A 23,757-nucleotide genomic window follows, 5' to 3' on the forward strand; every position below is an offset into this window, starting at 1 on the left:
AAGAAAGAGAAACTGAGGAGTAGGATAAAAAAAAGGAGAAAATTGAAAAGAAAAAAAAAAACTTAGAATGCATCTAATGTCTATACTAAGTCTCGAACACAAGACCTTTTGTCCAAAACTAATTAATCTATCCAACTGAGTTGCGCGGTTAACTTGTTGTATGATTGTTTTGAATATTATTTATAGAGTTTTTCTATTAGTTTTTTTTTAAAAATCCATTTTTTCCCGGATCTAACGGGGTTCAGTTGAACCCCCTGAACCCCCGCTAGATCCGCCACTGATATGTAGCTAATAGGTTTAATTATTGTTTATTGCAAAATACTTTTAGAGATGTTTTTAAGTTTAGATTTTGTCATATACGAAGTATCATTTTAGAAATATATTTTGAATGTGATTATGTGAATATTTTTGTTCATTCCAAATTAGGTGGCAATTCTTAATAATTTGTCTATTTGGCCAGTAATGAAGTCACGTTCCAAGCTTTCAATATTTTTGACAATATGATAAGAAACATCAAAACAATTAAAAAAATGTCTTGTTTATTACGAAGTAGATTGTAAAATATGAATGGAAATCAAAGTAATAGTAGTATTTTAAAAGTGTAATGTGTTTGAGAGGAAACTGATGTGCTATTTAAATTAAGCTATTTCCAAAGAAAATTAAAAATAAAAAATAAAAAAATGCATTGCCTCTCTCCCATCTCTGTCTCTCATTCGTTGCGTCAAAAAAATTCTCATTCTCCTTCTTGGTCTGATGTTCAGAGAGTGAGGTTTTCCCTCAATAGTTGCATGATAAGAGAGCAGTCCTTTTAAATTTCTTCACCCATAGTATGTGGCTTCTTTAAATGCCTATTAATATATATAAATTTAGTGAATTATTAGATTCTCTACCACATGGAAATTGTCAAATTGAAGGCATCAGTATATAACCAATGTATAGAAATTAGCAACACCTAGGAATAAAATTGATTACATAAACAGGCATACAAAAGCTAAGCTAAATTACGTGAAATACATTCAAGTTTCTCAAGACCTAATCTGATGGAATAAGTTGGTGGCAAATCTGTATGAGCAATTTCCTAGAAGACGAATAAAATAAATAAAATAAGATATTACGTCAAATAATAAGCTTAATACCATACTTGCTACTTAAAATATAATAATATATGCCTACATATTTTAAAAAAAAATGCCTAAACCAAAACCACAATGGTGAAGAAATATCTTCAGAATTGCAGAGAACTCATGTACGTACGTAGAGCAAGAAGAATTACAAATTCTCAGACGACACGAATTATATACATGCTTGTTTACACAAAATAAATTATCTAATTTGTCGAGTCTCAAGGGGATTGTTATGTACATATTTAATAATTCTTGAACGAGACACATTGAAATATAAATGCATGCGATGGCGTGATATTAACTATCTTAATCCGTTTAAATTTAGGTGATACTTTTGTGACTTTCTTTACCATACATATTTAGTCACTCATAAAAATCTCAAAAACTAATTTTCAAAAGAAGTCATATCTTACTAATAAGTCCGTAACGGAAAGATCATCCTAATGATCGATCTCACAACTTCCTTTATATACACATATAATTAACTTCATGAGATGCAGAGATGGTCTAGGATACTTTTCCATGAATATGCATGCACTTTTACAAACTATATTGGTACATGCATATACATGTTCAAGTATCTTGATAAAATCAACTTTAACCAACACGTGCATGGCAAATTGGCAATGGAAAACCAAAAAAAATCCCACACTACTTGAGTTCAAAGTAAGATATAATCCAACATATTAATTGACAACATATAGGAGTAGCTTTTACTTGGGTTATAGATTGATTAAGTTTCTTATTTCCTTTAAACGTGGTACACATAATACTCACACTTGCACTTAGTAATTTATCCTCAAATATAAGTCTATACATTTATTCTTGAACGAAAATGGATAAATTAAACGATGAATTTTGTCTCTGTTGAGCAAGCTCTACGAAGACACCAACGCCGGGCCTTAGCTTAGCAATACAAGTCCTAACACAAACAATGTATATCAAATGGCACGTAACAACCACATTGAAGCTAACACGGATATCAATTTGTAAGAATAAATGGAGAAGAGACAATATATATATAAAGAAGCTCGATTGGGCCTCTAAACAGTTTCAAGTTAGAGCTACATACAGAAACTCAGTCACTTAGAGATCATCCTCATCTTATTAACTTGTGCTTAAAACATAGCCTAAAGCTCTAAACGTTTTTATTATCAGTTTAAAATCTTTCATGAAATCTACCATCAAAACCATTATAAAAAAGACAGCAGTATTGCAAATTTGAAATTATAAACACCATGCTACCTATATATAATTGAAGAAATCAAGACAATGAACCAGCAACGAAGTTGAGAGCTAAATGCATAATTTAGCACAAAATCAGTAAACAATGTATCAAATGTAATTAACATTGCACAATCTCCCAGCAACAAAGGTATCAAGAGAAATACTTACATGTTTACATGGAAAATCAAGCTTCTTGAGCTTAAGAGTGCGAACGACAAGCAACTTTTGAAGGTCCCCAAACTCAGACTCAAGCTTCCCCACATGAGCCTCAACTCCTTTCCCTTTCCCATTCAAAAACTCCAGTACTTTGACCTACCCTATCATATCAAACAACACATCAAGCCCTCAAATAAAAAGTTAAAACCAAACTAATAAAGGAATATCTCTAATGGGTTCTGCACAAAATCCAATTGCATTTCCAGAAAGAATGAAGCAAGTCCACAAATTATAATTTGAAAGAGAAAATTTAATCTTACAACAAAGACAAAGGAGAATAATTTCTCATTCTTCTCTGATCTTGGCAAATTAAATACAATAACCAAGTCTAATTAGAAATTTGTGCCCTTTCAGACTTCTAACACCAAAAATACTTCCTTGTCAATTTTTCGGAAAGAACAAACAACTTCAAAAGGTTGTATTCATGACAAATTCCGACATTATCAATATCACTCAAGAACAATTGTATCTTAAGGCAACTATTACCTAATGATTCTCATCATTGAGCATCAAAAACTATACTCATCATTGAGCATCAGACCCTATGCCACAATAAAGACACGGTTTGTGCCATGAACATTAATTGAAGTAGACTTATATTGTTTCTAAAATCAATGAGATTTGTAACATTAATCTGAAACCTGTTTTATATACCAAATTGAATCAAACCATCCCAAAATTATGAACTAATTGAATTAAATCAGAAAATAAAACCATTTTTAAAACAAATTGAATTGACAAAACCCCTTAAAATCTAAACAATCTGAAATAAATCAGAAACCCCCAATTTTTTATTTTTTTAAAAAATAAAATCCCTTTTGGGTTTTATGAGATAATGATCAATTATACAAATGCAAGCATAATTGAACTAACAAATACTATCATATAAGATCATACTACCAGAATAATAAATTTAAGAGAAAAGAAAAAAAATTATGAGTTGTATCATATCATTTCACATAGATACCCAGATGAATGTCAAAGCTCAACTAAATTAGAAATTCAACACCGATGAACATTATAAACAAAATAAGAAGAAAACTCAAAAATTAAAATTTGATGACAAAAAAGAATGCCTGAATTAAGAAGTTGCCATTTAGAAGTTTTGTTTATTAAAATTAAAGCCTAATTTTTCAGAAATGAGCAAATTTTCCACCTTCCTATTCAACCACAACAAATTGAAAGGGAGGGAAAATACATTACAAGTTTATGAGTTTCATTTATATTTTAAGTGGTTGCAATCCTGAGATGGCGGCAGTCTGATGCCGGAAACTTCGCCACCACCATTACCTCTGCCGCCGATCATCGCATTTTCTCTCCTCTTTTTCTTGTTCGACAAAAAAGAAAGACTGAATCAAAAACACGCACCAATATAATATCATAGCGTTGGACTAACAACAAAGCTTATAATTAAACTGTTATGGAAGAACTTGAAAATAATTTAACAAACCAAGAAATCAAAATTTTAAAAATGAATACAAACCAGTAGAATAGTGAGGAACTTGAAAAGCATGCAACAACAAGATATCCAGGTTCAGCAAGGTCGGCAAAGCCAGAGCCGCCATTCATGCGACCACCGCTAGAAACGCCTTCACATTCGGCGGCTTCTTTCTTATCCACGCCATAATAGTATGGATCTTCTATCTTTGAGGCCTCATCTTCTCTTAATTTCTTCAAAATTTGGGATTTTCCCCCTGAAATTAGGGTTTTTTGAATTCTAGAACATTATAATTGAAAGAAAAAAATCAACTTTGAGTTAGAGGATGACAAAGCTAAAAATTGAAAATTGATTATTTTACATGGCTACAAATTTAAAATTAAGCTCAAAAATCCTAAACCCCCAAAACCCGTAGAAAACAATAAAAAAAATGAACTTTGGGTATTTCTCTAATTAACCCAAATTATACTCAAACATTAGTCCTAAAAAATCACCAAAAATCTACATATATACTCAATAAAAATCCAGAAAAATTGAAAGAGGAGTGAGGAAATGGTACCTCAGCAGCGAAATACTCACCTTCAAACTGACAGGTAACAAAAAACATAAAACTTTGACCGATCATTTCACCTTCAAACTGAGATAGAGAAAGTGTGCAAGTTTCCGACATCGAAAACCTGCGAATTGCCTTGATCAGTGGTCGCAGCTAAATTGGATAGACATCACTTGAAAAAATTCAACTGCATTTGATGGAGGTGAGAAAGCTCAGAAGTTGCTCATTGTTGATGGTTTTAGAGAAGGGGGTTACTAAATGCCACAATAGAATTACTTAGGGCGCGGTATTAAATTACTCATTTACCCTTATAACTTACATGTTTAACATCATTCAATTCTTCTCACCAACCATACTCCTTCCACCACCATCACCCTAAACACTGTCACCACCACCACCCTAAGGTTGCCGGAATCACCATCACGTTAAACACCATCACCGCCACCACCCTAAGGTCGCCGGAATCATCCAATTTTCTCACTATCTATCACACCAAATCAACCGGAAAAAGGAAGAGGCCGACGACAATGGAATCGCGGCGTGGGAAGGGGGTTCATTTGCCGGGAAATGTGGGGAAAACACCGGTAATTTTTTTTTATTTTCGCACAAAAACCATAGTCGCGTGCTATATGCGACTCCACCACGGCATAGTCGCATATAGCATGCGATTACACCGTGGTGGAGTCGCATATAGCATGCGATTATGCCACGGTACAGTCGCATATAGCGTGCGACTCTACCACGGTGTAGTCGCATGTAACATGCGACCATACCATGGCATAGTCGCATGCTATATGCGACTATACCACGGTGTAGTCGCATATAACATGCGACCGGGTACAACGAAAATTGAAAAAAAAAGTCTGACATATACTTGACTCGACGTTTGTCGTCCCCACCAAGTGCCTCCGATATGAACACCGACCGTCGTCGACTCATTTTGTATGTTGTGGGTGCTGGACCATTCAAGGTGGAGCTGTGGTGTATGATGGTCAAGGTGGAGTCGTGGTGGTGGCCCAGTCAAAGGTGAGTGGTGGTATGGGTGGTGGAGCTAAGACAAAGTTAGTAGTTAATAATGGTTGGATTATTAAGTAATTTTCAAAATATAAAGGGCATAAAAGTCTTTTAATACTATAGCTTGAGTAATTTCATTGTGGAAAATAGCAATTCACTTTAGAGAAAGTGAAGATGGAAGAAGAGAGAGAAAAGGGGCGTATGGAAGAGACACTACAGGGATAGAGTTAAGTAAAAAGTAAAATATTGCAGAAGAAAGAAAAGCCAATGGTCAAGATTCCTAACTGTTAAGTAAAAAGTAAAATATTGCAAAAGAAAGTAACAATGCATGCTTACTGCTAAGTGATACAATCGAGGTGTAAGAACTTTGCCACACCCTTGCCATGTCAGCAAGCTCACACATGCAATTGGCACATATTGCTACTGTTCATAAGGGAACAAGGTGAAACATTTTAAGGGTTGTAGATTAAATGTTATACCTATCAAATGAGCTAAAACCTTTCAAACATAAATTTTATTAGGCAAATGTAATGTTTAGTGTAATATTTAAATAAAAAGGTCAAATTTGATAAATGTAACATTAATCAACTCTCATGGATGTTTATAGCTTTTGGGTTCGACTTATGGATGTCAATAGTTGTTAGGTATGTTTTATGGATGCAGGAAGCTTTTGGTCTCACTAATGATGTACATAGATCTCCTTGTAGGAGACTAATTTCGGCTGTATTTTTGGCCTATTGCATAGGCTTATTTTGCTGCAACATCAATTTTCATTGTAATTATTATGGGATGTTTGATGTAAATATTAAGGCTATAGCCTTTTAATCTATATATCTTCTAGTTATGTTAAAAAAAACATTAATCAACTCTGAACAATGAATTATTTTAGTCAATTTGGTGCCCAATCTAACTACAATAAATTAAGGGCCTGTTCCGATTGACTGAACTGAACTGAACTTATTAATTAGTGATTTCTAACTACGGATTAGTGATCTTTGATTATTTATTGATTTTTTATTACTATACATATGTGTATATACAAATGTACATATTATTATTAATATTATTATTATTATTAATTTTGATTATTATTATTATTATTATTATTATTTATTGATTATTATTAGTATTAGTATTATTATTATTGTTGTTGTTGTTGTTATTATTATTATTATTATTATTATTATTATTATTATTATTATTATTATTATTATTTATTGATTATTATTATTTTTTTTATTGTTATTATTATTATTATTATTATTATTCATTGATGATTATTATTATTTATTGATTATTATTATTAGTATTATTATTTCAATTATTATTGTTATTATTATTATTATTATTATTATTATTATTATTATTTATTGATGATTAATATTATTATTATTTATTACTTATTGATTATTATTATTATTATTATTATTATTATTATTATTATTATTATTATTATTATTATTGTTAATATTATTATTATTATTGTTGTTGTTGTTGTTGTTGTTGTTGTTGTTGTTGTTGTTGTTGTTGTCGTCGTCGTTGTAATAAGAGCTTAAAAGAATAAAATTTGGCTTTATATCATTAGCAATATCATTAGACGTAAATTAAGAGCTGAACTGAACTGAACTGAATTTCAACGGAAGAGAACATGCCCTAAGAAGCTTTGTTTGTTATACTTACATCAAACCCTATATATCTCATATTCTGAACCTTGCATTTTTTATTGGTTATGCACCCACACAAATTGCCCAATATTCCACGAGGAACTAGAAATGGAGGAATGTTATGTATTTGTTGGTACATAACATGATAATTCGTAAATATTTTAAAAATTATTGTTAGTACCACTAAGATGTAAAATGTATCATTGTTATTACAATAATACAGTAAATTGTTAAAATTAGACTAAAGATTATTACAATGGTATATTTTTGAATCTAATATACGTACCACTAGGTTGTGAAATTATATCATTGAAGTGCAATGGTATAATAGCAGTTGTAACAGTATTTAAATGACTATAGTGGTACAATAAAAACCTAAAAAATTAAAGTGATGTTATGTAATCTCATCACCTTTTTGTTGTACTAAGTTATCATTATTCCCCTATTATATACCAATAGGTACATAACTTTCCTCCCTTTAAAATGTCTCACTATTCTACTATGGAACTTGACACACATCGTGTATTCGTGTATATACATCTTTCGCCACGTTAAACTCCTTGAACACATCTTTCCTTTTAAAATAAAAGGCCTCCCCTCTCTTCCAACTCTTGAACGAATAATGGGCACCTTTATAAGTTTCCATTCTCATCGTTACACAAAATCACTCATTTCTGTTGCTCACTTAAACTTAGCCCAAACCACCCTCAAACAAAGCCCCAACATTACAATCCAAATCAAGCCTAACTCCACACTCCAACACAAGCCTAAAACCGTACACTCTTCTCCATCCTCATTAGTCATTTTTTAATTCTACTCCCTCTCCTCCTCTAGCCTAAACATATTTTAATTTGCCTACCACTTATTAGACTATGTATATATTTCTAGCTTACTAGGTTCACTCCCCTTTACCATTGTATTTATTAGGTTCACACTCCTAATTTCTAGCTTAGTGTTTTGTAATCACTCTATTTAAACACTTTCCAATAATGAGAAGCTCAAGGGATTATTTCATAATATGGTATCAGGCTAGGTTCATCTCTCTAGCTTCTCTCCCCTTCTTTTCTTCTCTCTCTGCCGTTTCTTGCTCACCATGGGTGACTCCCCCAAAACTCCAAAAGCTTCCTCTTTCCACCCCGCTTTCACTGTCAATAACATTAAAAGTGTTATCCCTATTACCCTTCAAATGGACCGTGCACAATATATCTCATGGGTCGAGCTCTTCAAGATTAATGCTCGAGCACACAAAGTACTTGAACATATTCTACCCTCCCCTGACCAAGATGATGATGCCTCCTCTCTCGCGACCACTGACCCAGCGCTTTGGAGCCAACTTGATGCCATTGTGCTCCAATGGATATATAGCACGATATCCAACGACTTGCTCAACACCATCCTTGAACCCGATTCTACCGCCGCCGCTGCGTGGGGTAGATTAAAGGACGTATTTCAAGACAATCAAACGAACAGGGCTGTTCAACTCGAAACAGAATTTTCCCAAATTGATTTGAACAATTTCGCCAATATGTCTGCCTACTGTCAACACATTAAGATGATTGCGGATCAACTCGCCAATGTTGGGGCCAAAGTTTCTGATAATAGGCTCGTTATCACCCTTGTTCGTGGTCTACCCAAAGCATACGACAACATTGCTGCTCTGCTTCAACAGTCCGACCCCCCGGTTTCCTTCCAAAAAGCACGCTCCATGCTCCTCCTTGAAGAATCGAGGCAAGCAAACCAAGCCTCGAATGAGGCAAACGCGGCTGGATCCGCCTTGTTGGCTGCAAGAAACCATCCTTCCCCGATAAATGATGAGCACTCCTCTTCTTCTCACTTTTCTCGCCAGCCTTCGAAGGTCAATTCTCGCGGTGGTGGCCGCGCCGGGAACAATAACGACCGCGGAAAGGGTTGCCGGCAAGGCAAGGGCCGTGGTGGTGGTGGCCGCGGGTCCCACCAACAGCAGCAACAACAACCTTCTTCTCCTTGGCAGTGGGGAAACACGGCTCCTTGGCAGTACTCTCCTTGGAGTGGTTGGGCCCCTCCTCCTTGGGACATGCCCCCTTGCCCATACCCAACCACTCCTTGGGCCCGTCCTCCTGCTGGGCCTAGGCCTCAACAAGCTGGTATACTTGGTGCAAAGCCACAACAACAGCAACAACATGCCTACTCCGTACAAGCTCCGTCTTCGGTTGGATATGCTCCGACAGATATTGAGGCTGCTCTACACACTCTCTCTCTCACTCCTCCTGATGAAAATTGGTACATGGATACCGGAGCAACCTCTCACATGACATCAAATCAAGGTAACCTCTCGTCTTACTTTAATTTGAGCAAAAATCATCAAAATATAATTGTTGGCAATGGTAGTGGCATTCCAATTCATGGCTATGGGCATGTTTCCCTCCCCCCCTTTACCTTAAAAAACGTCATTCATGCACCCAACCTCATCAAAAATCTGATTTCCGTCCGAAAATTCACTAGTGATAATCATGTCTCCATAGAATTTGATCCTTTTGGTTTTTCTGTGAAGGACCTTCGGACGGGAACCACCCGTATGAGATGTGATAGCTCCGGCGAGCTTTACCCCCTCAACAACACCGCCAACATTCACTCATCTCCCACCGCCCTTGTCGCCCTCTCCTCCTCCTTGTGGCATGACCGTCTAGGCCACCCCGGGACACAAGTTTTGAGTTTCCTCAAGAAGAAAAATTTTATTCATTGTAATAGGATTTCGAATTCTACTGTGTGTTCTTCTTGTATTTTTGGAAAACATGTGAAACTCCCCTTTTATCCCTCTACTACATGTACTACTTTGCCATTTGACATTTTGCATAGTGACTTATGGACTTCTCCTAAACTTAGTAGTGCCGGACATCATTATTATGTGCTTTTCCTGGATGATTTCACTAATTTCCTATGGACTTTTCCCATTGCTCGAAAATCTCAAGTGCATGTTTTGTTTTTGCAAATAAATGCCTTTGCTCGTACTCAATTTGAACGTCATGTGAAAAGTTTTCAATGTGATAATGGTGGTGAATATGATAATGATGCATTCCGCAATTTTTGTCTCTCTAATGGAATGGTGTTTCGTTTCTCATGTCCTCACACTTCCCCCCAAAATGGGAAAGCCGAAAGAAAAATCCGTACTATCAATAATATGATACGTACCCTTCTTGCTCATGCCTCCGTTCCACCCTCTTTTTGGCATCATGCTCTCCAAATGGCCACATATCTCCACAATATTCTACCCACCAAAATTCTAGCTTATGACTCACCTACAAAAATTCTCTACCAACAAAACCCCTCATACTCACATCTTCGAGTTTTCGGGTGTCTTTGCTATCCCCTTCTTCCCTCCACCACTATCAACAAACTTCAACCTCGGTCTACACCTTGTGTTTTCTTAGGTTACCCCCTAACCATCGTGGTTACAAGTGCTATGATCTCGCTACTCGGAAAATTATTATCTCTCGTCATGTGGTTTTTGATGAAACCCAATTTCCCTTTTCAAAAATTCACACTCCAAATCCCACAGGCTATGATTTTCTAAATGATGGAATTTCTCCATCTCTCGTCCATCACTTATTCAATCCCTCAAATTCTGAAGTTCCTGCTCAAACTCAAACTCCTCCTCCAAATCAAACGGCCCAATCTCCTTTGGCCCACTCTACTTCCCCTATTTTTGGATCTCCACAAAGACCTCCTCCTTCACCTCTTTTGGGTCCCCCTTCACCACGGCCCACACTCACTCATCAAACCCCTCTTATTTTCGGCTCCTTACCAGCCACACTCTCCAGCGGCCCAACTCCTCAGGCCCAACCCGATTCCCCTCTCTTACCTCACGGATCACACTCACATTCGGCCCAGCCTCAATCTAGGCCTCCCCCTCCCCCATTGCAGGTCCGCACTCGTAGTTCCCATGGTATTTTTAAGCCAAAACCCATTTTTGACTTAAATTGCCAAACTACCCCTTCACCTTTACCCCGTAATCCCATAGCCGCCCTTTCCGACACGAATTGGAAAAATGCCATGATGGATGAATTTAATGCTCTAATTAAAACTAAGACGTGGGAGTTGGTACCCCGTCCTCCTAATGTGAATGTGATCCCTTGTATGTGGCTATTTAAACATAAAAAGGATGCTAATGGTGTTTTTGAGAGGCACAAAGCCCGTCTTGTGGTTAATGGCAGGAATCAACAGGTTGGTGTCGATTGCGATGAGAATTTTAGCCCGGTGGTCAAACCGGCAACTATTCGCACTGTTCTAAGCATTGCTCTCTCCAAGTCTTGTCTAATTCACCAAATGGACGTCAAAAATGCTTTCTTAAATGGTGATATTCAGGAAACTGTCTACATGCACCAACCTCCCGGTCTCCGTGACAAAGATAATCTGGGTCATGTTTGCCTCCTTAAAAGGGCTCTTTACAGTCTCAAGCAAGCTCCAAGGGCTTGGTATCATCGTTTTGCTTCTTTTGTGGCTACGATCGGGTTTTCTCATAGTAAATCCGACAACTCCTTATTTATTCTATCACAAGGCAAGGATGTGGCTTATATTCTTCTTTATGTCGACGACATTGTTCTCACTACCTCTTCTGACAAACTCCGACACTCCATCATGACTAGTCTCAGCTCCGAGTTTGCCATGACTGATCTTGGCCCTTTGAGTTCTTTCCTTGGCATCTCTGTCACTCGACACTCTGGTGGACTCTTTCTTTCCCAAAAATCATATGCTGCCGATATCATTGCCCGTGCTAATATGTCCTCTTGCAAGTCTTCCGCCACTCCGGTTGATACTAAGGAAAAATTGAGTTCCACCTCCGGCCCTCCAGTTGATGATCCGACTCTATACCGTAGTCTAGCCGGTGCATTGCAATATCTCACTTTCACTCGTCCGGATATCTCGTATGCCGTGCAACAAATTTGTTTATATATGCATGATCCGAGGCAAGAACACATGCATGCTCTTCGTCGCATTTTAAGGTATCTACAAGGCACCTTATCTCTTGGTTTGCACCTCTATGCTTCTTCCATTTCCGGCCTCATCTCCTATACCGACGCCGATTGGGGGGGCTGCCCCGATACTCGCCGATCCACCTCTGGATATTGCGTGTTCCTCGGTGATAACTTGGTCTCATGGTCTGCCAAACGGCAGCCAACTATCTCCAAATCGAGCGCCGAAGCTGAGTACCGCGGCGTTGCTAATGTTGTTGCCGAGTCTTGTTGGCTCCGCAACCTCCTTCTCGAGCTTCATTGCCCCATTAAGAAAGCCACGGTTGTATATTGTGACAATGTTAGTGCCGTTTATCTATCCGGCAATCCGGTTCAACACCAACGAACCAAACACATTGAAATGGACATCCACTTTGTTCGTGAAAAAGTTGCTCTTGGCCAAGTCTGTGTCCTACATGTTCCCTCACCAAATAGCGGACATCTTCACCAAGGGTCTACCTCAACTCCTCTTCGACGACTTCCGCAATAGTCTTAGCGTCCTCAAGCCTCCCGCTTCGACTACGGGGGTGTATTAGACTATGTATATATTTCTAGCTTACTAGGTTCACTCCCCTTTACCATTGTATTTATTAGGTTCACACTCCTAATTTCTAGCTTAGTGTTTTGTAATCACTCTATTTAAACACTTTCCAATAATGAGAAGCTCAAGGGATTATTTCATAATACTACTAAACTAGAGGTAATCTTGGGCAAGCCGAGCTGAAAGGAAAAAAATAAGCCTAATATGTTGGGCTGGGCTAAAAATGCTTGTCCAAAACCTATAAAACAACGTAATGCTCTTGTTTTACGTTTTTTTTTGGCTAATTTATAGCTTAATTTGTACTCTTAACTTCTTAATAACTAAAATGACCTTCAAAATTTCACTTGAGCAATTTTCACAGCTAAAAAATAACTACATGCAAATTGACAAATTTGTTAACATATAGGAAAAATTGTCAAAAATAATACAAACTTTGAGTAATCTGTCAAAAACAAATCAAACTTTTAATTATTTTTTAATAATACAAACTTTGAGGGTTATCCGTTTTAAACAAGTTAAAACCTATTAGTTACCTCATGAATAAGTTATATGGAACACGTGACATTGTATTATTTTTTTAAAACTATTGAACAACTTTATAAGATACAAAAAAAATAACCGGTTAAATAAGTTATAGGTAAAATATCTTGTTTAAAGCATATATTCCTTAAAGTTTGTATTATTTAGAAATAATTAAAAGTTTGACTTGTTTTTAGTGGATCGCTCAAAGTTTGTATTATTTTTGACAATTTTTCCTAACATATAAGACGAGCATTTATGTTATTATTTTTGCCAAATCCAAGTGCAATTCGGTTTATTAAGATCTGAAATGACCCCAAAAATTTAATAGAAATATTTTTAGCATGTAAATAATAGAGAAATAAAATTTAATAGTTGACCACTGATGAAAACCTAATGAAAAAAGATTACTAGTATTTTTTTTTTTTTTTTTTTTATGCTTTTGATAAAAGTAAAATAAAATGAAAAAGAATTTTATATTGCAAAGGTTCTTCAATATTATTTTAATAATCAATTATAACATACACTTGCTTTTCATGCTTACAACAAATCCGAGTTAAAACAGAAATCTTATATTTCATGTAACATTATGTAGTTACATACATTAACACACAACAATGCTTATCTAATACATAGTACTCCGTACATATTAATTCAATTCGACACTCAACCCCACCCCATCCCTAAATGAGAGGGGTAGGGTTAGGGTTAGAGTAATACAAGAGAACATTAATGATAATTCATGAAAAGATGGCATGGCATCAATAATTAATTAATTAATTAATTAATTTTCTGTAGGAAATGCCTCAATAATTGAAACAAACGCAGGAATTGTGATGATGTTGTAATGAGCAAAGCCAGCTTCCTTTAAAAGTTTGTTCCACTCATGTTGCGTCCTCTCTTTGCCACCAACACAAAGTGCCATCATCAATAAATCACAACCTAACTTTGTTTCATCAAAAAGGCCTCTACCTTCCGGATTTAGAACTATGTCTACTATAATCACCTTTCCTTTGTTTTTGGATACGGCCTTTTGGCAGTTCTTCAAAATCTTGATGCAATCATCATCTCCCCAATCATGCAAAACGGACTGCATCAATTAAGAAAGAAATAAGTTATACAATATTTTAATGAAATAACCGTATAATATCACTCAAACTAAAATACAAATATGATTGGAAGGCTTAGGACTGACTTCCATATTTACTAAGTTATAACTTATAAGTTGTTAAATACGAGTCTAGGTCACACTCTTTTTTAAAAAAGAAAGTTGATTCGCTTTATCTATCTAAAGAATTAACTAGAAACTAAATGGTAAATAGTCAACATATATCAAAATAGCTTTATAAAGTGTGTTTCCCTTTCCTCTGTTATCGATGAGGGACATTCATAGCTATGCTTCAACAAACTAGGAGTTGCGACTAATACAGGCTAGTGGAATCACAATGAGTTTTAAGAGTGTACCTTGATAAAGACGGTGTCGGCCGAAGGGATCTCCTTGAACATGTCACCACCAACATGGGTGATACCTTGAAATCGAGGGGCGGTCGCAACAACATGAGGCTGATCAAAATTGATTCCTTTAATATGTGGGTGAGCCTCGACAATATTTGCCATAGCTTTCCCAATACCACCACCAACATCAACTAGGGTTCCTTCAAGTTTACTAAACCCTTCCTTATACCCACTTAAAATAGCGTCCAATATAGTCTTAGTAACGGATACCATTCCTGTATTAAAAAGCTTATTGAACTCATCATCCTTAGATCCCTTCTCCCAAATACTTTCACCGTAGGCTTTCTCGAAAGCGGTCCCACCTTCCTTGATCGAACGACCTATCTCTTGCCACGGGGCCATCATCGACGGGTGGGTGAAGGTGAGAAACATAGGAGCAAGGCTCAACTCATTATCATGTAAAAGCCATCTAGATGTAGGAGTAAGACCATACAAAGCCTCTCCTTGATCTTTTGATGTCGGTTTTCGATTGTAATCAACGGTGAAGATGTTGTTCCATGCTAGTAGTTGCATGAGACGTGCAAGACATGGTACATCAGGAGATGCAGACTCTAGCTTCGAAGCTAGGTGTGACAAGCTCATTGGTTGGCCGTGGGAGTGTATGATATCGGCTATTCGGAGATCCACGGCCGATTTTATCGCTAGCGAATGGACGAAGCCAAACAAGTGATTGAACACTTGAGCTTGGCCTTCAAGGAGCTCATTAGCATCCTCGTTAACAATGTTTGTGTTTAAGTTGCTCATCTCTCTCTTTTTCTACTCTTATTATTCTTTAACTTGGCTTTTTTTTTTAGCAGATGTGTATAAATTATGGAGAAGTCTGTACATTATTTATAGGACAATCTTGCTAACAATATGATGAGTTCAAGCTAGATACATCTTTTTAATGAATTAAAATATAGTAATAATAAAATCAATATGAAGAATTGCATGGATGAAGTTGATAATTAAATAATTCAGTATAATGATTTGGTTAGAATTTTCTAAACTAGTACTGCTTCGAAAATATAAAATTAATCATTCACTTTAACGTTGCAAATATTAATAATATGATAATAGTGCAATTATAATGTGATAGTACTGTACAAATCAGTATTCTAGAATGGAAAGGATAATACATGCATAATTGCACAAATTGATGTTAAATCAAGATTGGAGTGCGCCTTGTACAATAACGTCTTGGTACAAAGATTTTATAATATTAAACAACAAATTATTGTTTTCTTTTGTTTTTGAAGAACAAATTATTGTTTTCTAATACGGCTGCTTGTTCAACGAGGCAACGTTTAATTGTTTATTTTATTTTTATTATTGTTTATTGATTTATGTTTTTCTGATGAGACGTCTAATTGAATTCGCTAACTTTTATATAGTTTGGTCACACCATGTGGTTAACCATTATTGAATTCACTAACTTTTATATGTGATTGGTCACACCGTGTGGTCAACCATCATGTGGTTACCTGATTAGTTTTATGGGGTTTACTCGTTTAGGGTTATAGACTTATAAGAGTTACTTAGTAATAGAAGGATTACTTTTTTTTTTTTTTTTTATTTGACAAATAAAAAGGTTCGTTTGTAAGTATTGTAAGTGTTACATACTTTGTTATTTAAGGGTTATTCACTAAGGGCCCGTTTGGTTGGGGTTAATAATCAAAGGGAATCGGAATGAACTGATATCATTCCCTTTGTTGTTGTTTGTTTGTTACTTTTTTGATTCCCTTTACCCATTTTTATTTTTGAGGTCACCCATTTTTAGTCTACATTGATTCCCCACCCCCCCTAGACTTTCCCATTCCCTTTCCCTAGCCACCACACCCACCACCGTCTACTTGCCGGAAGTTGCCCAACCACCCCGCCGCTGACCCAATCTCGTCGCCAGAGCCCGCCGCGCTTCCCCCCACATCTCGCCGGAGACCGCGCACCTCCCCCACCTCTCCCCTCAAAAATACCTTCTCTCCCCGGAAAATCGTCCACCACCCACGCAGCAACCCTAGAAACACTATCCCTCCCCCGAAAAACACTAGCGGATAGGGTTTCGAGGATATGGGGAAGGTCGACCGACAATTTTCGGGGGAGGGATAGTGTTCCTAGGGTTGTTGCGTGGGTGGTGGACAATTCTCCTCGATTTTTGCGTGGGTGGTGGACGATTTTCTGGGGAGGGGAGGGACGGCGAGGGGAGGGGGAGGTGCGCCGAGGGATGAAGATTCCCATCGAGGTTGTGGCTGGGCGGTGGGGTGGCTCGTGGTGGCTGGAAAAGTGAAGAAAGGGGGTTGTGCGGTGGTGGTGGTGATTCCCTTTGTTTTTTTGAAAACAAACAACATACTAGTTGGAAAGGGTTTCATTCCATTCTCCTACATTCCCTTTGTTCATTCCATTCCGATTCCCCTGGGCGAACCAAACGGCCCCTAAGTTTATTAAGGAGTTACTCTGTTAGTATAATTGGGGATACTACGTACTCCCTTTTTTTTTACAAGCTACACAGAGTGGTCGCATAAAGAATGTGCTGCTAACTAATATTTTTTTTATGCACAATCAGCGTGTTTTGTGTGTGGATGATCACACTATGTGGCTGCTTAGAACAAAGTAACCTATATAACATTCATCGAGTAAACCCTATTTTACTAATTGGGTAACCCCTATAACATTATTTATGATTAATGTTATGGTTAACTTAATATAAAAAAATCATGATTATCAATGATAATAAATTTTGTTTTGCAATTCACCAAAGAAAAAAAATTAAAAACAAAGGTATTTTCTTTTTTTTTTTTTCTAGGAATTGAAAACAGAGAGTATATTTTAATTTTTTTTAAAAAACTATTAAGAGTATATTTTTATTGATACTTAATAGAGATACCCCGATTAAATAAAGAAAATTAAAGAAAATATTCGTGTGAAATTAAATATATCACTCTTATAAAACATACCTTAAAAGAAAAATTTAGGAAGTCCTATGGTTTTTTTGTTTTTTGTTTTTTTTTTTTTTTTTTTTTTTTTTTTGAAGATATGAATGTAAATTTTTCAATATAAACAAATTACATTATTAAAGTTTTAATTGCAAATATGAGACATACCAAAATGAAATATTTTTAACTATCTTGCTAAAAAAAATAAAAAATTAAACTCTCTTAGGGCCTGTTTTCATTTACTGAACTCAGCTGAACTGAACTGACCTGAACTGAACTGAATATTTTATAAGAGAAGGAAATTAGGAGCTGAACTAAACTGAATAGAACTGAACTGAACTGAACTTAATTGAACGAACTGAATTTCAACGTATGAGAACAGAACCTTAGTATCAAAGTAAGATATAAAGACATAATAATGGGAGAAACTATAAAACGATCTTATCACCAAAAATAAAATCTCTAAATCCAACACTCTTGTGAAGTACTCCCTCCGTTTCAGAATGATGTTTCTGCTTACGTAAATCGATACACGTTTTTATCAATTTTTGACCGCAAATATCTTTAATCTCACACTAAAAATAAAAGTTAGATATTAATAATATACTCATCAAGATGAATCAAACGAGATCCCACATGATTTTATTTGTTCTTATATAATGAGAGAAATTTATTAGAATATTCTATCATACTCCCTCCATTTTTTAATACTTGCTCCATTTCTCCATGCGTGGAGTTTTAGGAGAAATTGGAGAAAGTAATAAAATATTGAGGTAGTGGGGTAGTTGAGAGAATAAAAACTTGTAAAAAGCAAAAGTAGTGGAAAAGTAGGAAAAGAGAGAGTATTATGTTGGGTTCATTAAGTGTGAGAAATGATTTAAATATTGTAAAAGCTTTCCAAAAAAGAAAATGGAGCAAGTATTTAAAAACAACCGGAAAAGGAAAGCAGAGCAAGTATTTAAAAACGGAGGGAGTATTTTTTAAAAGTCAAAAGTTCCAAACAATAACATCATTGTGGAATGGAAGGAAAATTTTAAGACCCTATAGCAGTAATAGCACTAAGCTTCATCGATATTTAAGTAGTAAAATAGAAGTTATATACGTAGTATAATGTTTTGAAAATTTTGTGTAGAATTACCCTAAAGATAGGGTCATTTGTGAACAACTAGCCATTTTTTTTATTTATTTAGAACTACTCAAAAGTTTGAAAACATTTTGATAGCACTACCCATTAACATTTTTCGTCCAATTAAGACATTATCGGAGCCCACTTTTTTCACTATTTCCACCCAATTAACTCTCCTAATTTGTATAAAAGTTTTAATTTACCTTAATTAACCTAATTAAGGTTTTAATTAGAATTCATTTTAGGGTTCATGAGTTTAGTATTATTTTAGAATTTTGAATTCTAAGGTTTGGGGGTTTAATTGAATTGGAGTTTTTGCTTATTTAAGCATTAATTGGCCATTGTAATTGATAAAAGTGAAAAATATAGCCAAAATAACGTTTTAATTGGACGAAAAATGTTAGTGGGTAGTGCTACCCAAACGTTTCCAAACTTGTCGATAGTTCTAAACAAATAAAAAAATTGGGTAATTGTTCACAAATGACCCTATCTTTAGGGTAGTTTTACACAAAATTTCCTAATGTTTTTCAGAGCTTTTTTGGTGCAGCAGGCCACATGGTGTGGCCTGCTGCCAAGTCAGTAAAAATAACGGATTATGCTCGCATAACGGGGTTACTGTTTCACTCGTATAACGGAATTACTGGTTTTGTCAGGGTTACTTGTATTTTTTTTTCAGAGGTTACTTGTATTTTTTTTTCAGGGGTTACTTGTATTTTTTTTCAGGGGTTACTTGTATGGATTACTTATTTAGAGGTTACATGTATTATTCAGGGTTACTTGTATTTTTTTTAGGGGTTACTTGTATGGATTATTTATTCAAGGGTTACTTGTATTTTTTTTCAGGGGTTACTTGTATTTTTTTTTTTTTTTTCAGAGGTTACTTGTATTTTTTTTTCAAGGGTTACTTCTATGGATTACTCATTCAGGGGTTACTTGTATTTTTTTTTCAAGAGTTACTTGTATTTCTTTTTTTAAGGGTTACCTGTATTTTTTTTTTTTTCAGGGGTTACTTGTATAGATTAATTCAAGGGTTACTTGTATGAGTTACTTATTCAAGGGTTAGTTACTTGTATGAGTTACTTATTCATGGGTTACTTATATGAGTTACTTCAAAGGTTACTTGTATGAATTACTTATTCAAGGGTTACTTGTATAAATTACTTATTTAAGGGCTACTTGTCATTTATTCAAGGGTTGCTTGTAAGCCCCATACCAAACCAGTAACACCCTACAAGTAACCCTTAAGCAAAACTAGTAACACCTTACAAGTAACCCCTAACCAAACCAGTAACACCCTACAAGTAACCCTTGAGAAAAACTAGTAACACCCTACAAGCTAGTAACCCCTAACCAAACCAGTAACACCCTACAAATAACCCTTGACCAAAACCAGTAACACCCTACAAGTAACCCCTTACCAAAATCACTAACACCCTACAAGTAACCTACCCCTGACCAAACCAGTAACACCCTCACTAAACCAGTAACACCTTACATGTAACCCCTGACCAAACCAGTAACACCCTACAAGTACCCCGGACTAAACTAGTAACACCCTACAATTTTTGACGTAGAATATTTGATCTAAGATTCCACAAAGAAAACGAGCTCACATTTCTTTGGTTCTCATCGATTTCACTACTTCAAATGTTGTTGATGATCTTAAGGATAATTAGTCACAATTTTTCACAGCAATTTGACACCCAATTTCTACAATTTTGGGCTTTAATTGCAGCAATTTGGCAAAGAGGAGAGAGAAAATGGGTGGAGTAGAGATATGGTTGTTGGTGATGTGTGGTTTGGGTTGTAGATGAAGCTAAGAAAAGTGGTGAGAGAAAATGGGTGGAGTAGAGATATGGTTGTTGGTGATGTGTGGTTTGGCTTGGAGAAGAAGATAAGAAAAGAGAAGAGAGAAGAGTTGTGATATTTAAAAAAAAAAGAAAAAAAAAATTGTGGTTGGCCACACCGTGTGGCCAGCCACATACAAAAATTTGTGAATACTGATAGATTATGTTTGTGTTTTTAATTAAATAGAGATAAGGTTTGATTAGGGCTGGAGTATAAATAAAGATACAAGAAATATAATTTCAAACCGGCTTTTCTCAAGATGTTGTTCAAAGCAACGTTTTCGAATGAGCGGTTTCATTTTATATATTGATTGCTCTTAAGAAAATAGGATCTTGCTAACGAACGCCCCCGGGCGTTGGATAAGCATTTAAAATCTTACTTAAAGTGGTATTAATTTGGGAAAGCATGACAAAATCACGTGTCAATCGGTGCAATTAATGTTAATTTTAATTTAGTCTTTCTACTTCTAACTAACTTATTGTTAGCATTTGCCTAGAAAATATGGAGCGAAAATAGCATTTTGACTTAACAAAATAGCTAAACTAACCCCAATCTGCTCATTTACACCCAAAATATCCTCTAATTAAACAAGGCCAAAGTTTTGTCATAGGTTGCCTCTTTAGTTTTTAAGCGAAGATTTATGCAAATTCTATCATGTTCAACTTATTTTCACTTATCAATAAAAAATTAAAAATATAAGTTCATATAATTAAGGGTTAATAATTCTAAAAAATCATGAAAAATATAAGTGTAGATAAATTATTGAGAAATAAAGGTTACACATATCTATACAAAATATATAGGTAGAACTGTAGAAGAGTGCAAACCCTAAATCCTCAATTTATATTCATTAAAATTATTTCACATATCCTAATGTATATTGAAAAAATTTCCCACACAACCTTCATTTACTATCTTTAAATTGAGAGGACACAAAATAACTTCAGCTTCTCCTACCTAGATTGTCTTTCTTTCATTCTTTGCAAATTGAATAGTTTTAGTGCATTAGAATAAATACATTCTAGTAAAGAAAATCGTGTTGATAAAACACACATGTATTGTGCTTTTATAGTATTATACAGTTTCTCATGTGTAATTTTATTTTAACGTATGATATGTTATCAAGATTATGCAAGTACCCTATTATGTTAATCACTAGATAACACAATGAAGTTCGAAGCTTAACTCTATCTAAAACTCATACTAATATATTATTTCGAGACAGATGACGTATAATTACAATAAATTTGTGGTGATGTCGGCATGTATGATAAGAATGGGAAACTATTGTAAAACGAGTAAACAACATGAAGTGTCTAAACCCACCTTAAGATTTGCCTACCACTATAGAAAGGGCATGACCATTTATATATCATCATTAAAATGTTTGACAAAATAGTAATCAATAATTCAGTTCTCATTCTAGTATTTTGGTATTTTTGGAAAACCTACCACTAGATTCTTCGTAATGTACACATGGTAAACCCTTAAACTTCCCCTTAAAAATTTACCACTATTTAACTTAGTGCATAGCACTATACATTGTTGAAATTGCTAATCTAGTAACTATATAGCACGTACCATCCCATATCTTAGTGCTTAGCACTAAATATGGGAGGGTTTATTTTAACGAATACGCACTATAAATGGATGAAATTATATCTATTTAGTAATTAGAACATACACGTGGCACTTCAAAACTTTGTCAACCCATAGCTTCATTGACATTATTTATAGATTTGTGTGGGACCTAGTTTAACACGTACTTATGCATGTTCATACTATAACCTTATCTACGTCTCACTATAAATAGGGAGCTCTTGGTTAAGAATCAAGTGTAAAACTAAGCTTTTCTTCTTGCTAGTCACTTCTACATACATTAATTTAAGTTGAAGGAAAGAGAGGATAATAAGCTTAGAAAGAGAGTTATATACATTGTGTTATTGAAATAAACACTCAATCACATAGTTGTTACTTTGAAGTGTAATAATCTTGAGAGAAAAAAAAAATAGTAATGGGGAGGGTTTCGTTGTATCTTAACATGCTAGTTGTACTATTATGTATGCATTTTTTGCTTATTGAAATAGTACAAGGAAGAATGGCAAGGGAAGATATTATTCTAAGGAATGAACACAATAGATATGGAGATCATGTAGGAGTATGTGTTGGTAGTGATGGGAAAACAGATGGATGTGGTTACGTAGGTGAAAGTGGTGGTGGAAGTAGAAGAGAAAAAGGTGGAGGAGGAGGTGGTGGTGGAGGATTAGGAAGTGGTGCAGGTGGAGGTGGAGGTTTTGGAGCTGGAGGCGAAGTTGGAGGTGATATTGGTGGAGGCGCAGGTGGGGGTGTTGGTGTTGGAGGTGGAGTAGGTGGTGGTGCTGGAGGCGGAATCGGTGGTGGTGGAGGAGGTGGAGGGCGAGGAGGTCGAAGAGGTGGTGGTGGAAGAGGTGGTGGCGGAGGGGGTGGAGGAGGTGGTAGTGGTTCTGGAGGTGGAGGGGTTGGTGTTGGTGGCAGAATTGGAGGTGGGGGAAGTGTTGGAGCTGGAGGCGGGGTTGGTGGTGGAATTGGAGTAGGAGGAGGAATTGGAGCTGGTGGAGGTGTTGGAGGCGGTGGTGGACGAGGAGGTGGTGGTGGCGGGGGACAAGGAGGTGGTGGCGGTGGAGGAGGTGCGGGTGCTGGTGGTGGATTTGGAGCTGGTGGGAGTGTTGGAGGTGGAGGTGGAGTTGGTGGTGGTGGAAGAGGTGGTGGTGGTGGAGGTATTGGTGCTGGAGGGGGAGCTAGAGGGGGAGTTAGGGTAGGTGGCGGTGGAGGCGTTGGAGGTGGAGCTGGTGGTGGTGGTGGAGGTATTGGTGCTGGAGGGGGAGCTAGTGGGGGAGTTAGGGCAGGTGGCGGTGGAGGCATTGGAGGTGGAGCTGGTGGTGGTGGAAGAGGTGGTGGTGGTGGAGGTATTGGTGCTGGAGGGGGAGCTGGTGGGGGAGTTGGGGTAGGTGGCGGTGGAGGCGTTGGAGGTGGAGTTGGTGGTGGTGGAAGAGGTGGTGGTGGTGGAGGTATTGGTGCTGGAGGGGGAGTTGGTGG

General features: G+C 36.3%; 2 protein-coding genes across 11 annotated transcripts; both read right to left on the reverse strand.

The window, feature by feature from the left end:
• Positions 1-522: 522 nt before the first annotated feature.
• On the reverse strand, positions 523-4,798 carry LOC145624170 (uncharacterized). Of its 10 annotated transcripts, none has more exons than XR_014110392.1 (5): positions 4,585-4,798; positions 4,051-4,284; positions 3,771-3,894; positions 2,520-2,668; positions 523-848 (listed from the first exon to the last, which is right to left on the reverse strand). XR_014110392.1 is itself a non-coding variant. In XM_081677143.1 (5 exons), the coding sequence occupies exons 1-3, from the start codon at positions 4,673-4,675 to the stop codon at positions 3,784-3,786; spliced, it is 435 nt and encodes a 144-aa protein (XP_081533269.1). In that variant the 5' UTR covers positions 4,676-4,798; the 3' UTR covers positions 523-848; positions 2,520-2,663; positions 3,771-3,783. The 10 variants fall into 10 exon arrangements, 8 of the variants coding, with proteins under 8 accessions (XP_081533269.1, XP_081533268.1, XP_081533272.1 ...); XM_081677143.1 differs by having other exon boundaries at positions 2,520-2,663; positions 3,771-3,916; positions 4,051-4,261; XM_081677142.1 differs by having other exon boundaries at positions 3,771-3,916; positions 4,051-4,261.
• A 9,038-nt stretch (positions 4,799-13,836) lies between these two features.
• Positions 13,837-15,581, reverse strand: LOC145616527 ((R,S)-reticuline 7-O-methyltransferase-like). Its single transcript, XM_081671269.1, has 2 exons — positions 14,749-15,581; positions 13,837-14,374 (listed from the first exon to the last, which is right to left on the reverse strand). The coding sequence occupies exons 1-2, from the start codon at positions 15,541-15,543 to the stop codon at positions 14,069-14,071; spliced, it is 1,101 nt and encodes a 366-aa protein (XP_081527395.1). The 5' UTR covers positions 15,544-15,581; the 3' UTR covers positions 13,837-14,068.
• Positions 15,582-23,757: the final 8,176 nt, after the last annotated feature.

The sequence above is a fragment of the Chenopodium album genome, chromosome 3 (genome assembly GCF_948465745.1).
Source record: "Chenopodium album chromosome 3, dcCheAlbu1.1, whole genome shotgun sequence".
In the NCBI taxonomy this organism is placed as follows: Eukaryota; Viridiplantae; Streptophyta; class Magnoliopsida; order Caryophyllales; family Amaranthaceae; genus Chenopodium; species Chenopodium album.